At 45.2% G+C, this 15367-nt stretch overlaps 8 protein-coding genes across 8 annotated transcripts; 4 read left to right on the top strand and 4 right to left on the bottom strand.

Annotated features, from left to right (window-relative positions):
• Window positions 1-753: 753 nt before the first annotated feature.
• AGABI2DRAFT_113689 (hypothetical protein) lies at window positions 754-1325 on the bottom strand (the record flags this gene model as incomplete). Its single annotated transcript, XM_006453869.1, has 5 exons — window positions 754-810; window positions 865-916; window positions 971-1006; window positions 1060-1114; window positions 1169-1325. The coding sequence occupies 5 exons, from the start codon at window positions 1323-1325 to the stop codon at window positions 754-756; spliced, it is 357 nt and encodes a 118-aa protein (XP_006453932.1).
• A 599-nt stretch (window positions 1326-1924) lies between these two features.
• On the top strand, window positions 1925-3497 carry AGABI2DRAFT_189261 (hypothetical protein). Its single transcript, XM_006453868.1, has 7 exons — window positions 1925-2238; window positions 2290-2404; window positions 2461-2613; window positions 2663-2821; window positions 2877-2950; window positions 3007-3402; window positions 3463-3497. The coding sequence occupies exons 1-4, from the start codon at window positions 1958-1960 to the stop codon at window positions 2711-2713; spliced, it is 600 nt and encodes a 199-aa protein (XP_006453931.1). The 5' UTR covers window positions 1925-1957; the 3' UTR covers window positions 2714-2821; window positions 2877-2950; window positions 3007-3402; window positions 3463-3497.
• A 3071-nt stretch (window positions 3498-6568) lies between these two features.
• Window positions 6569-7572, top strand: AGABI2DRAFT_175668 (hypothetical protein). Its single transcript, XM_006453867.1, has 2 exons — window positions 6569-7196; window positions 7264-7572. The coding sequence occupies exons 1-2, from the start codon at window positions 6716-6718 to the stop codon at window positions 7428-7430; spliced, it is 648 nt and encodes a 215-aa protein (XP_006453930.1). The 5' UTR covers window positions 6569-6715; the 3' UTR covers window positions 7431-7572.
• Window positions 7573-7859: 287 nt separating this feature from the next.
• Window positions 7860-9766, bottom strand: AGABI2DRAFT_189260 (DNA helicase TBP-interacting protein). The gene is made up of 7 exons (XM_006453866.1): window positions 9749-9766; window positions 9642-9702; window positions 9391-9588; window positions 9144-9337; window positions 8892-9092; window positions 8611-8829; window positions 7860-8557 (listed from the first exon to the last, which is right to left on the bottom strand). The coding sequence occupies exons 1-7, from the start codon at window positions 9749-9751 to the stop codon at window positions 8036-8038; spliced, it is 1398 nt and encodes a 465-aa protein (XP_006453929.1). The 5' UTR covers window positions 9752-9766; the 3' UTR covers window positions 7860-8035.
• A 47-nt stretch (window positions 9767-9813) lies between these two features.
• AGABI2DRAFT_213432 (hypothetical protein) lies at window positions 9814-11097 on the top strand. Its single transcript, XM_006453865.1, has 2 exons — window positions 9814-10807; window positions 10862-11097. The coding sequence occupies exons 1-2, from the start codon at window positions 9855-9857 to the stop codon at window positions 11049-11051; spliced, it is 1143 nt and encodes a 380-aa protein (XP_006453928.1). The 5' UTR covers window positions 9814-9854; the 3' UTR covers window positions 11052-11097.
• A 53-nt stretch (window positions 11098-11150) lies between these two features.
• Window positions 11151-11457, bottom strand: AGABI2DRAFT_189258 (hypothetical protein). The gene has a single exon (XM_006453864.1). The coding sequence runs from the start codon at window positions 11445-11447 to the stop codon at window positions 11157-11159; it is 291 nt and encodes a 96-aa protein (XP_006453927.1). The 5' UTR covers window positions 11448-11457; the 3' UTR covers window positions 11151-11156.
• Window positions 11458-12070: 613 nt separating this feature from the next.
• On the top strand, window positions 12071-13504 carry AGABI2DRAFT_175665 (hypothetical protein; the record flags this gene model as incomplete). The annotated part of the gene is made up of 1 exon (XM_006453863.1): window positions 12071-13504. One exon carries the CDS (start codon window positions 12071-12073, stop codon window positions 13502-13504), a length of 1434 nt encoding a protein of 477 aa, XP_006453926.1.
• Window positions 13505-13796: 292 nt separating this feature from the next.
• AGABI2DRAFT_213426 (hypothetical protein) lies at window positions 13797-15203 on the bottom strand. Its single transcript, XM_006453862.1, has 7 exons — window positions 14952-15203; window positions 14820-14888; window positions 14697-14766; window positions 14518-14631; window positions 14287-14461; window positions 14135-14225; window positions 13797-14082 (listed from the first exon to the last, which is right to left on the bottom strand). The coding sequence occupies exons 1-7, from the start codon at window positions 15142-15144 to the stop codon at window positions 13898-13900; spliced, it is 897 nt and encodes a 298-aa protein (XP_006453925.1). The 5' UTR covers window positions 15145-15203; the 3' UTR covers window positions 13797-13897.
• Between the last annotated feature and the right edge of the window lie 164 nt (window positions 15204-15367).

Genomic DNA, 15367 nt, shown 5'->3' with positions numbered 1-15367 from the left:
AGCACTGGCAGCGAAGCCGAAGCCAATTAGGAACATAACCTAAGGCAACGTCTCACGTCCGCCGAGAAATAAGCGCGACACGGACGCTTCTACAACCTGACCGCAGAGATACATACCCTGACACGTGTCGGGAAGAACAGTATATCACTGGAGAGGATGAGTTAGATCTGATTGGGTCTGCACCTACTACAGCGCAAATTACTCGGATATCAAAACTCTCTCGTCCCAAAGGATTAAGAGCCGGTCTTCCGTACACGAGCGTACACGCCCTGAAAATAAAAATAGAATAAAATAAAAATAAAATAATTTCAAATTCCAGGGATCCGCTATTAACGTATTCTCCCGATTTAGTCACCGGCATGTCCGGCAAGGACCCTTGATCCGATTTGTAAAATATTCCTGTATTTCTCAAGTATTTCTAGATGTTGTGGAAGGTCATCCACTAACCGAAGCTGAAGAGATCTTGAATCTTCTGCACAATCTCTGGCATCAATTTCGGTATCACTTCAACAGCCTTCAAATCTTCAAGTAATTGTTCAGCGCTCATTGTTCCTAATATGACACAGCTAGTGTTGATCTTTCTAGCGACCCGGCGAGGGCAAGAGCTCCGGGCGTGGTGCCAAGTTCTAAGAAGAACAGTAAGTTTTCGATTAGATCGAGAGCTTCTCGGGATATGAAAGACAAACCTTGTTCAGCAAATTCGATTTACGAATATTATCTCGACCTTCGGATGATTTCAATTCTTTGATGTAGTTAGAGAAGCTCCTCGATGCGTGTCGAAACGAGAGCCAGCTGGATACCATTGTTGTACTAAAGAACAAAAGTAACGAACAATGTTTATTTCGGAACGTAGGGGAGGCTCACCAAGACACCATTAACCAAAGGTGAAAAAGTCATAGTGCTCATGTTATACTTCCTGCACAGAGGACTATTTTCTAGTGTTGGTTACGGGCGATGCTTGAAGACTTACTCGTATTCCTTTTCAGGGCGTTCACGATGGAACATACTACATAATAAGTCGCAACAGTGTTTCTAAGAAATCTTTTGTATAACGCTTACTGGTGTTCACATCGTTCGGAAATAGGACCCCTCAGCCCAAGGCTATCAGCAATATCTTGAAAATAAAAGGTTTATATGCGTTATCTCGTTCTTGAAAAAAGAAACTCACGCCATGCTTCTTCAATTTCACGAGCAGTCCATTCGAAGTTGCCCAATGAAATGCCTAGATGAAATCCGTTAGTCATCCAGTGATAGCTATCTGAACTTGCTCTCTTAACCATTGTTTTTTGGATAACCCAGTTGAAAGCACGTACGACTTCCTTCATAGGAGCAGAAAAAGGTTAATAACAATTCACAATAGGAAAAACAAACACTCACTAGTAAGATCATATCAATGAGGAGCGATCCAGTGACAGGAGAAGGATATTCCGTGTGAGATTGGACTGCAGAAATGAACCGTACGATAAAAATAAATTCTAGAGAAAGCCTTGATACCGGAAGATAGGAAGTGAAGGGAAGGGAAGGGAAGGGAAGGGGAGAAGAAGTCTACGTACATGGAGAACAGAGTTATTCTTGCTCATGTTGTCTGTTGCCCAGTGTGCGCCCTTATATAGAATATGGACACCAGTAACCCAGTACTATCACCAACAAAGTCGAAGGCAGCCAGAGCCAGCAACATCAGCCTGGGGCAAAGTCTCCCATCCTAGAGAAAGACATCAGGGAGGCAGGTCTCTACACCCTAGTCTGCAGAAAAGCGTTTTTCGATGCGTAATAGTACGAGCTGTATCCGCTTGGAGAGGTCGCGCTCGTCAGTTTGTATTGCTATTCGGTCAAAGGAACAAAAGGCAAAAGGCACGATGCAGATGAATGACGAACAGGACCAGATGCAGCCAAGTCGGCAGTTGCCGAAATTAGCCTCGTCCATAGAACTGCAGCGGCGTCATTGTACGCTTACACCATGAAGCTCCACTGCCTCTCACTCTTCCTCCTCTCTGCCCTGTCTTTTGTATCAGCCTCAACAACTGAACAGGTCATCATGGCATCCATTAGCGACGACTTTATTCCCAAGAAGCATGACCGACCGTCCTTGGCAGACCTCCTGACCATCGAACCTTCTGCCTCCATCTTCTACTCTTATGCTCGCGAAATCGCGCTCAGCAGGATCTTGGATGACACAAGTCAAAAGTACACCCTTTTCGTGCCCACGAATAAGGCTGTTATGGCACTGTCGCGGAAACCGTGCGTCTACTCAGATATGTTTCTTCATGGTGACGTCTGACACTTCTGCAGTCATCAAGGACCTGCTCATGATCACAACGGCGATGATGTTAAAATCACAGAAGCACAGTATGATAAGCAGTCAAAGGAGAACGTTGAGCAATGGATATCAGCCCACATTATCTCGGCATGTCAAAGTCTCCTCCATTCTAAGTCGATCCGCTTCTAATCTCCATTTTATAGGGTTTCCACATGGATTTCAATTCAAAGGAGTATCAAACTTTGTTGGATAACAAGACTATCTCTGTCCAGCCTATTCCTAAGAATGATGGCAAGGGACCGGCATGGACTCGGGTCACACTCGATGGCAAGAAGCATATAAAATCGATGAAAGAGGTAAGCCTGCATTTTCCCTGTTCGATAGTCCATTCTCAATGTCGAATAGGCTTCAAATGGTATACTATATCTACTTGATGGTGTCATCTCACCATGGTAGAGCATCTTGCGGAACTCTTGTACATTACGAGCAACCTCGACTAATAGATTCCCAACTTCTCATCATGCAATTATTGACGGCAGGATACACCTAAGTTCCATGCGCAGCCTAGTAGAAATGTAAATTACTTTTGACTGCAAATGAAGTCAGAGTAAATACTTACCACGGTGGAGATGGCCGCAGTGGTAACAAAACTCTGCAACTGGAGTTCGCCACATCCAGGCGTTACTCGAAGTGCTGCCCCGACAATTAAACATTACGACAAAAAAGGGATCAAAGATGCTATAACTTACCGATGAGATATTCCATTATATCGAACCCACATGCACTTGTGGCTTCAATAACTCAAGTCTTGATTCGTGACCGACGAATCAAGTTGAGACATGATAGACCACACTTTCGGTTTAGGTTTCGACGATCCCGAACTCTCGCCATCATTTTCTACTACTGATTCCTCGTCTCGAGTCGTCGTCGTCGGATGGACATTTTGATCTGACGTCGCTGCCGTCCTCAATCTAGGCGGTATACCGAGAGAAGAACATAAAACTCGATATCGCGATCGAATACGACTGAACAGTTTTTCCACGTCAAGTTCATGATCAGAAGATTTATCTGTGTTCGTTGGTGGATTCGTCTTGGGAAATTCTTGTATCAAGTCGAGTAGTCGCTTGATGTTACTCAGGATACGACTTGAATTAGGGAGGGGGTAGGTTTGAAAATGAAATAGGAATAATTTGAGTGGAACATACTCATCGGTATTGGATCCATGTCGCAACAGGAATGTCTGCCAAGTCGTAGCAAAACCTTGATAAAAAGCAAGTTCCTCCCACATTTCGTAACCCTTTTCACTACCTAAAACTTTTCCTTCATGATACCCATGCTTACGGCCATGATCGTATCCGTCTTGATAACCGTCTTGATAGAACCTGGGATTTTCGCGAGAAGTTTAGATGTTAATGAAACAACTTTTATCGGGGATTGGGGAGGGAAAATGGGGTGCGAACTTTTCTTCAAGGTTGGTGAGTGAGTCTAAGTCGAACTCGGTGTCCATTGAGGGTGTGTCGAAGGGTTTCACGGAGACGTTGGGGAGAAATTGAGAAAGAGTCGGTTGGCGGCACTTTCCGGTCCGATTGATAAGTACTAAGTACTTGTCTGGGCTTTCATATACACGCCGGAAGGTGTTCATCTCGACATAGCACGCCACAATAGCCGTCATGCCCGTCGTTTGGGTGCGCCAAACATTCTATTTTCCATGCAGCCACCTCCGTGGACGTTGAGCGTGCCTTTTCATGTGGCCGTATCCATTTTTTCACCTTCTAAATTACCTCAAGGGTTAAGACAATACTAACCGAGGTTTCCGACAATGATAATTTAGCAACTATTTGCGGTGACATGGAGTTGAAGAGCATATTGTGGAGGAGTGGGACAAGAATACAATGATATATGGCTTCTTCAAAATATCAAAATGTATTCTTTTTTAGTACGCGTACTGGTGACCCTCAACCCACTGGTATCATGGGTAAAAATGACAAGTACACGCGCCGTCTTTACGGGCGCGAGATTTAAAGAGTAGGGATAAAGGTAGCTCTCGAAATACCCCAGGGCAACCTGTGGTCATCACTATAATCGGAATTACAAGATCAAGCCTATTATTAGCTATATCTAAAGCTATAAAGTATATACGATTCCGCACTCTGGGACCTCACTCTCAGTCATCCCTTAGTCTCAGCAAATGGTTTTAACCAAAAATCTACTCGCACTTTCCCTTTCCGCCTTGCTGGTGGGAAGTTATAGTGTTCTCCGAGTCGCCGCTCGTGCCGGGAAGGGTAAGCCTTCAATGCAAACTCCAAGTTGTTGAGCGTCTTTAGTAATTTATCGTGCAGCGTCTTATTATGAAACTGGTGTAGGTTTACGTAGTGTGTTGTCTTGCTCCTAGTTTCACAACGTTCTATTCCTTAGATATCGGCGTGTGGCCGCATTATTTCTGATACGGAACTGATAACCGCTCTGAATCCGGACGATTTCGCTGATTTTCAAAATTGCGGTCGCACCATCGAAGTTAATTGTAGGTTAACAGTGTATTATTATGAAATTGAATCTAACAGCGGTTGTTGTAGATGAAGGGCGCTCTATTAGGGTTGAAATGGCTGACGAATGTCCGGAATGCGATCCGGATATCGATGTTGGATTCGGCGTCACGATGGATTTATCTCGGGCAGCTTTTGAATTGCTTACTGGCGATTTGTCAAAGGGAATTATTCCGATAGAATGGGAATATGTCTAGTATGGTATATTAAGGACCGTTAGAGTTGTATTTTCTTGGCTGCCTTCCAGCGGCGGAATTCAAATGTATTCCATGATATATGTCAACATAGGCTCAACAACTTGATTTTGCAAAGGCTTACCTGCATCAGAAGCTACGAGCAGCTCAGCGCTCCTCACCAGTAAAGCGGAAGAGAAGAGAATTAGCAAATATTGAGTAGAAACCATTTTTTTTGCTGAGAATACGAGATGGCTGAGAGTACGAGCAGATGTGACTACCTAGTTCAGACAGTGAAATCATATAGATTTTATAGCTTCAGCTATGGGGGTCAGTCTTTATCCTTGTCATTCCAAACATTGGACTAGCAGTCTTTTGGGCGCGATAGCCGCCTTGCAAGGCTCGAAAAACTCGATTTATAGTAGTTCAAGATGGGTGAGCAGTATCGAGTCAAGAACCTTAACATTCGTTGTGGCGAAGGATTGAAAGGGTTCAAAAGAGAGTGGCGTATAGTATAATTTCCGATATTGAGTATACATGGTGCGCATAAGATGTAGAGGGAAACAACCACGTCAAGGAATTTGAAAGAGATTCCGATGGATGTCACCTTATGATATGCATTATGGCGAGCTCTTGAACGAAAGAAATCACTATATCGGCGTGACCTTCAATGCAAGAATCTTAGTGGTAATTTGAAACTTTTTATATCTCCAGTAGAGTAGGAGTACCTCTAATTAGTATTGCGGGTTGTTAGACTACATTTTCTTACCTGCGCTTCATTGGAATTCAAGTTGTATGCCAGGATACGCGATGTCATAGGCCTTGATCCCTCTTGGCCGGACCTCGAGTCCGCACGGTTGAACAAATGGTCAACAATTAAGGCAACCACAACTTAAACAATGAGAATTACGATTGTGTACGGAGAGGAGAGGATGTCGTTTTTCAATAGGTATGATAATATAAATAAGGCAAATCGTATACTGTAAGCTGATTTATTTATTTTCGGAACTAATTGCCAATTGTGATTTGTCCCGACAAACGATACGTAGTGGATGACCGATTTAGTGGTGCTTCAGACAGTGATGTTGGATGAACAAGAAGTCCTTGACATATAGGTCCGAAGGCCTACTAATAGTAATGTTGGTCACGCCAGATGCGGTCATGGGTAGCGTCATAACTTACCAGAGTAGGGGCTCCGAATATTCCAATATTCATATCTCGCTTGTTCCCCGACAAGTTGTGCTTGGAGCTCAACGACCCACATCATTAGTTTGTCATTCGTCCTTGGATGCTTGTCCGTCTTTCCGTGTTCTTTCCGTGTCCCGTGCGAAGCACGTGCCTAATTAATTACAGCTAGCTTCGAAGGCAACCCTGATCATGAATGGTCTTCTCGGCGCTTTTATCCCAAACATCGTATCATCTAAAAGCCTTCATCCTAGGAGGAGCAACTAATGTCTAGTATATATGCTCTACCGATCCTTTGCGCTACATCCACCGCAAATGGTGTGGCACAGTTTTCCGGATCCCTCGGGGCACACGGCAAGAATGGTGTTGTTATTTGCACCTGAGACGAGTTAGGGGGCGATAAGATAGGTAATAGTGCATCATTCTGGCATAAGCAATTCAAGTCACCCCATTCAGCCGACTGAGTCTTTTATATCCACCTATTCGCTGGCACTCCAACCTGTGTCTCTTACCATCTCAAACCCCCTTACCAATCAACCACTACCTATCAACACACTATGCCTCTTCCTCGTCAGTCATCCAAGTACTCTAAGAAGACTTTGTCTTCGAACGCTTCTTCCCTTACTCAGACCGACAATGTACCTGAGGAGAATGGGAAAGCAGGTGTGGCGGCATCACCCCTTACTCCCTCATCCAAGCCCACATTCCACAAGGCTGATAGAGCTTACGAGCATGAACGACAGCGTCTCAAGAAAGCTGCCGACTTTGTCAAGATGCGCACCAAGAAAGCTCACCATGGAACCACGTTGTCAAGTTCGAAAGGTCATGCACGTAATTCATCTTCGTCACTGACAGAAAGTGGAACACGACTTAGAGAGAAGGAGGATTATGAGCAGGATGATATAGATGGGCAGGTCCTATCTGACAGTTGGAAGGAGAATATAGGTTTTGTGGCGGTCGCCATTGAACAACCTTCACGTTACGAGGTCAAGCTCGCAGATCTCCTACGTGTAGGGAAGAAGCCACGCAAATCCAAAGGTACGCTTTCTTAAAAGCTAGCATGTACACGTATTATATTACTCTGCGTACTGACTGCAATTCGAAGGTGCCAATGATTTTGAAGTTATACCTCACATTCGTTCCGTCATTGTCCTGGACGACAATACCCCAGATGAATTTACTATTGACGAACCATGGGAACATGTTAATGACCCGGACACTGAAGACACAGGCCTTTCCTATGCTCAGGTGGCCGCTATACCCAAACAATAGATGTTTCCGAAGTAGATACCACCGTTTCTTGGCAGAACGAACCTCTTTTATGATAATATCGTTAATGCTATGTATCTGATTCGTATCTGAATTCTACGTTGACAATCGTAATTATTAGAAATAGATGCGGAATATATTTTGGATGTGTTATGTGAATACAGGTTTCAGTGGTTCAGCATCCAGGGAGGCTTGAAGGTGTAGGCCGAACAAATATAGAAACAGGCTCGGAGATCCGAGTATTTATAATTAATTAACGGTGTCGTTGTTGTGCAGGATCAATTGAGCTTAAAATACGATGAATGCAGTAAGCGTTAACGTCGCCTTCAGACTATGTGTCTAGCGACCTTGAGCAGAGATAGGTAGATAAATGTAAAGCAAAGAAGCATTTACTACCAAGCGGATAAGACACTCTATAAAGTCCTCAAGTTCAGCAACTTGTCTCGGAGTTTCATATATTTTTACACCGGACCATTAAGAGAGCGTTGTGTTCGGAACCGGTGTTCCAACAATGCGATATGGAGGGAGATTCATTCTAAGTCAGATGCCCCAACAAAATGTATGACGACAGGTCCATGGAGTCTAAGTGAAGCGACCCATCATCAACATCAACCGGCCATAGGATCATCATCCCCATCTCCCTGTTTAATTTCATCAAACACCAACGTCCCCTGTTGCTCCTTCAACCATTGTACACTTCTCTTCTCATCCATAAAGTACGTATACGCCCTCCTCAAATCCTCTACATCCACTTTCTCTGCCTTTCTCTTCTTCGCGATAATCTGTGCCGTCGAAATCAAATTGAGTGCATATCGGAGTGTAGTTTGCGTGGCCATCGTTGTTAGTACGGTAATGGCTTCTGATGTGAGTTGGGTATCTTCTTCCTGACAACGGATTTCGATGATTTGTTGAATATCTTCGGGGGTGTAGGGTTTTGTGGTGACGATTAGGACTCGGTCGAGTAAGTCTACGGGTAGGCCGTGTGGACTTCGGAATTTTGTGCCTCTGATTCTGGACATGCCACGATTGGAGGCCATTATGACGAGAGGCGCGAGTTCACTCTCTAGTGCCCGGTTAAGAAAAGAAAAACATTCAATATCCAGCATATGAACTTCATCAATGAATAAGACCTGAAAAGAAAATTATGAAATGAGCGAATAAGTGGGATAAGATGAGTACTCACGCCTGGGATAATTTCTGCTTTACCTTCCTCTCGCCACTCTCCTACTTTCGTATTAATTTGGTTTCGTAGTTCAGGTCCAATTTCTCCGGTATCTCCAGCGAAGAGTGCAAGGAAACCTTGCGTTCGGCTGTTAATCACGTCGATTTCATGAAGCGACACAGTGTGTACGACTTCTTTTCGTTTTTGGATTTCGCCCTCGGGACATTGAACAAATTTGGTCTGAGGGGTGAAAATACGTATGTGACCTTTTTCAGCGGTTGAAAAAAAGAGAAGGTGCGTACATCAGCACCCATAGCGTCATAGTCTCTTGATCGTGCGAATGAACGACCAAGTTTTGAAACTTTACCGGAGGTCTTGTCGATAGCAATGACATCTCCAGCAAGAACTTTTTCTTTTGTCAAGGCCTCAATCATTTTCATCCCAAGATCATAGATTGTCTCCATGTCAGTCGTTTTGATTGTTAGTTTCCCTGTTTTTGTAGCCTATGATGCTCGTGAGAGGTGTAAGCGAAGAAGGGAAAGAAAAAGACACACTCCAGTTAAGCTTCGGTCGATCTGAATCTCGACAACCTCTCCTTCGATAAGTTCTGTCTCCTCCTTTATTCGTACACCGATGCTTCGTCTGAATGCTTGTGTTAACGCTTCTGTTTTTGACATGGATAGAGAGAAAACCTCGCTGGCGGCGATTGTAGTAAAAGGGACGTCTGAGCCGAGCGACTGAGCCATTCCTATAGAATATGAAAGGACATGAGTTCAGTCATAACAAGGAAGTTTTCCATACCCATGGCGATAGCTGTTTTTCCTGTCGAAGGTGGTCCAGCAAAGAGTATGGCACGACCAGCAATTCGACCCTCTTGCACCATTCTAAGAATCATCCCGGCAGCTTTACGCGCTTTCGCCTGTCCGACGAGCCCTTGTGCATTCGCCCGAGGTTCTAGCCTATCGTCGAGACCCAAGCCATGGATATGGGAATGTGCGCCTGGTTGTTCATGATCAGGAACAAATGTCAATATACAATCTTGATTGGCTCACCGATGCGCTCCATTTTTGTGATGTCCCGGAGTTCGGACGTTCCTGTTGTGATTTGCATTGCCTGCCAGCGACATGAGTACAATATTGACAAAGCAGAATGCACTTGCCATGGGTGTAGAAGGCGACGGGCGCGTCGTATTTGGCTGTACACTTTGATGCAAACAAAGCTCGCGTTCTAGTCACCTCTTGCTTGTCTGTCGCGCAAATCTTTTAATGCTGGCCTCGTTGCGGGGCAGCCTCCGCGCCTCGCTCGCCTCTCTTCCCCGCCTCTCGCACCCAAGGACATATGCCACGGAAATCTGGAAAAACTCTGTAAACACAGAGACAAAGGCCGCCTTCACCCGCGAAGAAGCCTTGTTCAAGACCTACAAGGTGACAAACCCCGGTCGTCGCCACCTCAAACGACCTCTAAACGAGCACCTGTGGGAGGGTAGACCAATCCGACAGCTCACCATCGCGCGGCGCAAAGGGGGTGGTCGCAACTCGCATGGGCACATAACCGTCCGGCATAGAGGTGGAGGGCACCGACAGCGTATTCGTGTTGTCGACTTTCATCGTAGAGAGCCTGGCATTCATGATGTTATCCGCATCGAATATGACCCCGGTCGTTCTGCGCACATTGCTCTCCTACGAAACCGAGATTCAAGTGCAGAGGGACAGAAGAGATGGACTTATATACTCGCTCCGCAGGGTATGAGGCAAGGGGATGAGGTGCAGAGTTTCAGGCAGGGTATTCCCAAAGGCTTCGTTCCCGGTTTCGACTTTGACTTTGATGAAAAGGAGGAAAAGGGTGCAACGCCCCAAACTTCGTCTCAGTCTCTCGCACTCGGTTTGTTGCGTACTCTTACACTCAAACCTGGAAACGTCTTGCCTTTACGCCTTATTCCACCCGGCACTACCGTTCACAACGTTTCTCTTAAACCCGATGGGCCTGGCATCCTCATTCGTTCTGCTGGCTCTTCCGGCCAAGTCGTTACACATGAAGAGGATGGTCGATATGTCCACGTCCAATTGCAGAGTGGTGAAATTCGTAAAGTGTTGCGCGGTTGTTGCGCTACTATTGGAAAAGTTAGCAATCCCCTGTGGAAGCTTAGAAACTTGAGCAAAGCTGGTCGTTCACGTTGGCTCGGTCGGAGACCTTCTGTTCGTGGTGTGGCCATGAACGCGTATGTTATCATTTTCTACTATCTGGAAATGCACAACTGATAAAACTCTTATAGTAACGACCATCCACACGGTGGTGGACGTGGAAAATCCAAATCCAATAAAGATCCCGTGTCTATCTGGGGTTGGGGCACTAAGGGTACCCGTACGAGGAAACCTGGTCCCAAGGGTCCCAAGAACAGTAACAAAATGGTTATTCGTGAACGACCTAGAGGTGTTGAGAAGCGTGGTGGTGCAAAATCCTAGATTTAATCTTTTATAATACTCAGGATATATATTTTCATTCTTCCAATCAGCTATCGAATTGTCAAGTTGCTTGTCAGACAGATGAATGTACCACATTACCTCTCCCTAGTCTTCCTCTTCCTCTTCCTCCTCTTCGTCGCCCTCCTCGGAATTGGAATTCTTCGGCTCTTTCGTCAACTCCGCTTTACCAACTGCATCTCTCCACGCAGTCAATTCATTTCCGACCTGATCTTTTGCTTTGATGATAGCCGCTTCGAGAGCGGTGTAATAGCGTTTTTGTCCGTCATTCGGAGAAACCGGGATATTGAACTCATGGACAGCTGAAGGATTTAATCCATTGGTTTGAACGCCAGCCGGTGGTTTGAGGTTATACATAATTGTTATCGAAGAAGACATCGTAGAAGAGATGATCTCGAGTGTTTGGCTGTGTTGAACATATAGTAAGTTGATCCGTCATGGAGAACGTGCATCTCCATCATCAAATCGTCCATGTTTTTCCGAATCTTTGGGCAAAATACACGGCACCGAGCGCTATCTGACCTTGGATAAATCCTGTGGCTTTTTACGTCTTTCCTCATGGGTGTACATAACCATGTTCCGGCTATTCTCGGAACCCATGTGCGCAAAATGCCGCGCGGTTCGGACAAATGAAATAAAACCCGCTCAGCCCGTTGATCCGCCCATTTTTTTCTTCGCTTTTCCTTTCTCTCTCAATCCTTCACAATGATCAAGATGGATGGACTCGCCCTCTGAAGGCAGGGGATACCGAAAGACCCCTGCCTCCACAACCTTCATCTGCTTGTTCTGGTCTGCTGTCCCGTCGTCTCTGCCTTCTAGTAGCAATCTCTGCTGGAAAAAATTTCGCTCGAGGGATTTGTGCTACACAGTTTTTTCCGACAAAGTATTTGTCTACCGACATTGACAACCACCTCTCGGTTGAAGCGTTATCTCGTACCTTCGTTCCGCCGTTACCCTTATAGACTATCATACAAATTTCAAAAAATAATATCGATAACACGATGTCGAGCGCGGATATTTACTCGATACCAAAAACGCCGCCTACATCTTTCCTTCCTCCTCTAAAAAAACTCTCCACAACCTCGACAATTCGAATCTCTCTTGCACTGAATACCCTTCGTTCAATATACTTTCCACCGACTCCACCACCACTACCCAAAAAAATTGTTATTCCAAAACGTTCTGCTCTAACACTCTCCAATCAAAATGGTTTATCTTCCGTACCCGATTCCGGGTACGCCTCTGCCACGGAGGATCAAGAAGATTTAGATGATGATGAGGTAGAGGCTTGGGAACGCCCTGAAAGGGATGAAGAAGATGAAATTGAATTGGAAGTACTTCGAGCTGATGGACTTGAACGTGCTTTTGCTATCAAATGGGTTACTGGATTTATTGCTCGTTGTGATATGTGGATCGAATCGGTGGATGTTGGGGAAGATGATGAGGATGATGGAATTATGGTTGAAATTGTTGAAGGAGAAGTAGAGGGGGTATTCAACATCGAAGGGGAAATAGCTCAACGCACGAAATTGATGGAGGACGCAACGACAATTTTATCTCAATTCTCTACTGGCGAGGACGAAGAAGATTCATCCGCCAACGAACCAAGATCCTTCACGTTTTCCTCTCCATCAGACCAACAAATCACAGTCGAATTAAACGATGAACCAGTATCGACTCAAGATCATACTTCAGTCGGGTTACAAAGCTGGACAAGTTCGATTTTGTTGGCGGAAAGAATAGCTGCTTCACCTTTCACGTTCTTACCTCGCCACTTGATTGATGGTGCCAAACCTATAAGGGTCTTGGAACTAGGAGCTGGAACGGGACTACTCAGTATCGTCACTGCGAAGATCTTGCAACATGAATCCATAATCGACGAACCTGTATCCAACACCATCATTGCGACAGATTATCATCCAGACGTTTTAGAAAACCTCAAGAAAAATATACAAACAAACTTTCCTGATCCTTCTCCTCTCCCTCCTCTTTCGCCATCAAGTACCAAATCGAGTTCGGCATTACCAATTGAGGCAAACTACCTTGATTGGGCCAACCCACGTTTTGATGCTCCATTGGACGAACGATTTGACGTTATTCTTGCCGCTGATGTCGTTTATCATCCAGACCACGCACGTTGGATTAAAAACTGCGTCGAAAAATATTTGCGGCTTCCGACTCAATACGATAGTGATACCCGCATAGGATCCGAAGTCTCCCGCGGTGGTACTTTTTGGTTGATGATTGCTGTAAGGATTACGGGAAGACATGAGGGACTGGATATAACTGTAGACGAATGCTTTCGGGAAGGGATGGGTAATGGACCACGGTTGGTTATTTTTGAGAAAAAGGAGGTGGTGAAGCCAGGGAGTTATGGACGGGCAGATGAAGGGAGTTATAGACTATACAAAATTGGTTGGGATAACCGACTTTGATTAAATTACCATGACCTATAGATGAATTCTATATTCTTATGTTTAGAATATATATAATCCGGCTTGATACAGAGTTACTTATACGCTCAGACTACTTTGACATCCCATAGGCGCAGTAACGGAGGCATGAGGATCATCGTGGCCATCTCCATTCCCCAACAAACACTTGGAACAGCACTGGCACTATTAATTATAAGTTACTTGGATTTGTCCTGGCCCGGACAAACAGCTGGGGTTGGACAAGACGCTTCAGGCCTGGGCGACGAAGGACTACTGAAGATAGGACGGAGAAGACGAAAGCGTTAACGCTTTTCATGTAGATTTCTCTCATGATATATATAGTACATTTTAGCTGTTCCGCCTCAATCTCACTGGGTATACAGTACTACGCCTTTAACAGCCCATGGTTATACCATTGTAAGGACCACTGTGGTCATCCGGGTTACCCTCAAAGATGTTTGGGACATCACCGACGATGCACTGCGAGCTGGTGTTGTCGTGGCCGGGACAAGAGAGCCATTGGTTATTTTCTGAAATGTGAACTTCGCCAGCGGCATGAGCATAGCCCAAGAATCGGCCTACGAGGAAGGTCAGCTCGAGTATATTCGAAAGCAATACGAGTGCACGTACCAGGAAGAATAGGAACAATGTCCTTTTTATTATTGATGTGCGTAAAATCGCTGTGAGAGTCGACATAGTTGGCGAATTCTGCGTTACCGACCTAAAAATAGAATATCAATAAAGTTCATTAAGCCCTTGGGAAGAAGTAACAATTTCCTCACCCTGGGACAACCATAACCGATAGTACGGAACGTCACACCACTGATGTGAAGGGGAAGGTATATGCCATCTAGCATAGCGATAGCACAACCCAGAGAGTGTCCAACAACTGTAACTCTCGTTGCACCATGTCGAGAGATCGTGGTTCGTACAGCTGATAGAACTGCCGATGCAGTGCTGGTTTGACTAGCGGTTAGCGATCTCGCTTTGAAAATAATGTAAAATGAACTTGCTCAGCCTGGGCGTTAGCGAAACCGCCGTGCACTTCAACTGAGGAAGGTACTCCGGGGAAAAGTCCCGAGTCAAGATTCTTTTGGATGGCTTGAGCATCCGTAAGAAGCGCCTCACTATTTTCAAGAAAAAGAGTTTACTTGTTAATTATGCACGTTGCTTTCGATAGACTCCAACTCACATTTCGCTGGTATCGGTTCCTTGATGCCCCACAATCACTGATCCCTGAGAAGGTGAGAACCCAACATACCCTGGGACGATAATTTAGAACTAAAGTATACTAGAACGCTCAGGAAAGACCAACAGAACTGTACAGATCCTCCGTTGCCACCCGATGCCGTTGGGATGAAATCAGAATTGGCATTACAGTTGGCTGATAGTAAGAAATGATAATAATGTCAGTAAGTTGTCCTAGGCGACTTGAGAAATACAGTACCTCCACATGACCATGAGCTAGTAGTACTCGGTTGGCAATACGCTGTGCTCGCGAAATGAGTGAAGGCCGTAAACGCATTGATTTGAGCAGAAGTGAGGGCCGTAATGCTCTGTCGTTTCGAAAGTTGAACAGGACTAGCGCCGACAGAAAGAATAGCCAACGCGACCGCAAGGAAGGTACGGGAAGTCAACATGTTTTTGTGGTTTGACGTCTGGATGGAGACAACAGTAAAGCAACGGGCGGAAGATGGCCTGATCCCAGAGTAGGACAGAACCGAGTGCAGTTTTATAGGTTCTCATGCGGGAGAATGTACACCAGCTCGTCTGATATTTTCGTTCACATCGTTGACAGTAGTGCTAGAATTTGATAAATCATGTGCATGATTCACTATACTGTCCTCAAGGCGGTTAAACTTG

This window comes from Agaricus bisporus (genome assembly GCF_000300575.1).
Source record: "Agaricus bisporus var. bisporus H97 unplaced genomic scaffold AGABI2scaffold_1, whole genome shotgun sequence".
In the NCBI taxonomy this organism is placed as follows: Eukaryota; Fungi; Basidiomycota; class Agaricomycetes; order Agaricales; family Agaricaceae; genus Agaricus; species Agaricus bisporus.
This window is presented reverse-complemented; position numbering and strand designations above follow the sequence as displayed.

Coding starts and splice junctions, on each gene's coding strand:
- AGABI2DRAFT_189261 (XM_006453868.1), top strand. CDS start 1,958: ATGAAGCTCCACTGCCTCTCACTCTTCCTCCTCTCTGCCCTGTCTTTT. Junction 2,239..2,289: donor ATGGCACTGTCGCGGAAACC/GTGCGTCTACTC, acceptor ACACTTCTGCAG/TCATCAAGGACCTGCTCATG. Junction 2,614..2,662: donor ATATAAAATCGATGAAAGAG/GTAAGCCTGCAT, acceptor AATGTCGAATAG/GCTTCAAATGGTATACTATA.
- AGABI2DRAFT_175668 (XM_006453867.1), top strand. CDS start 6,716: ATGCCTCTTCCTCGTCAGTCATCCAAGTACTCTAAGAAGACTTTGTCT. Junction 7,197..7,263: donor GAAGCCACGCAAATCCAAAG/GTACGCTTTCTT, acceptor TGCAATTCGAAG/GTGCCAATGATTTTGAAGTT.
- AGABI2DRAFT_213426 (XM_006453862.1), bottom strand. CDS start 15,144: ATGTTGACTTCCCGTACCTTCCTTGCGGTCGCGTTGGCTATTCTTTCT. Junction 14,767..14,819: donor CGGAGGATCTGTACAGTTCT/GTTGGTCTTTCC, acceptor TTATCGTCCCAG/GGTATGTTGGGTTCTCACCT. Junction 14,632..14,696: donor GGAACCGATACCAGCGAAAT/GTGAGTTGGAGT, acceptor TCTTGAAAATAG/TGAGGCGCTTCTTACGGATG.
- AGABI2DRAFT_189260 (XM_006453866.1), bottom strand. Junction 9,338..9,390: donor AAAAACAGCTATCGCCATGG/GTATGGAAAACT, acceptor CATATTCTATAG/GAATGGCTCAGTCGCTCGGC. Junction 8,558..8,610: donor AAGCAGAAATTATCCCAGGC/GTGAGTACTCAT, acceptor TTTTCTTTTCAG/GTCTTATTCATTGATGAAGT.
- AGABI2DRAFT_189258 (XM_006453864.1), bottom strand. CDS start 11,447: ATGTCTTCTTCGATAACAATTATGTATAACCTCAAACCACCGGCTGGC.
- AGABI2DRAFT_213432 (XM_006453865.1), top strand. CDS start 9,855: ATGCTGGCCTCGTTGCGGGGCAGCCTCCGCGCCTCGCTCGCCTCTCTT. Junction 10,808..10,861: donor CGTGGTGTGGCCATGAACGC/GTATGTTATCAT, acceptor AAACTCTTATAG/TAACGACCATCCACACGGTG.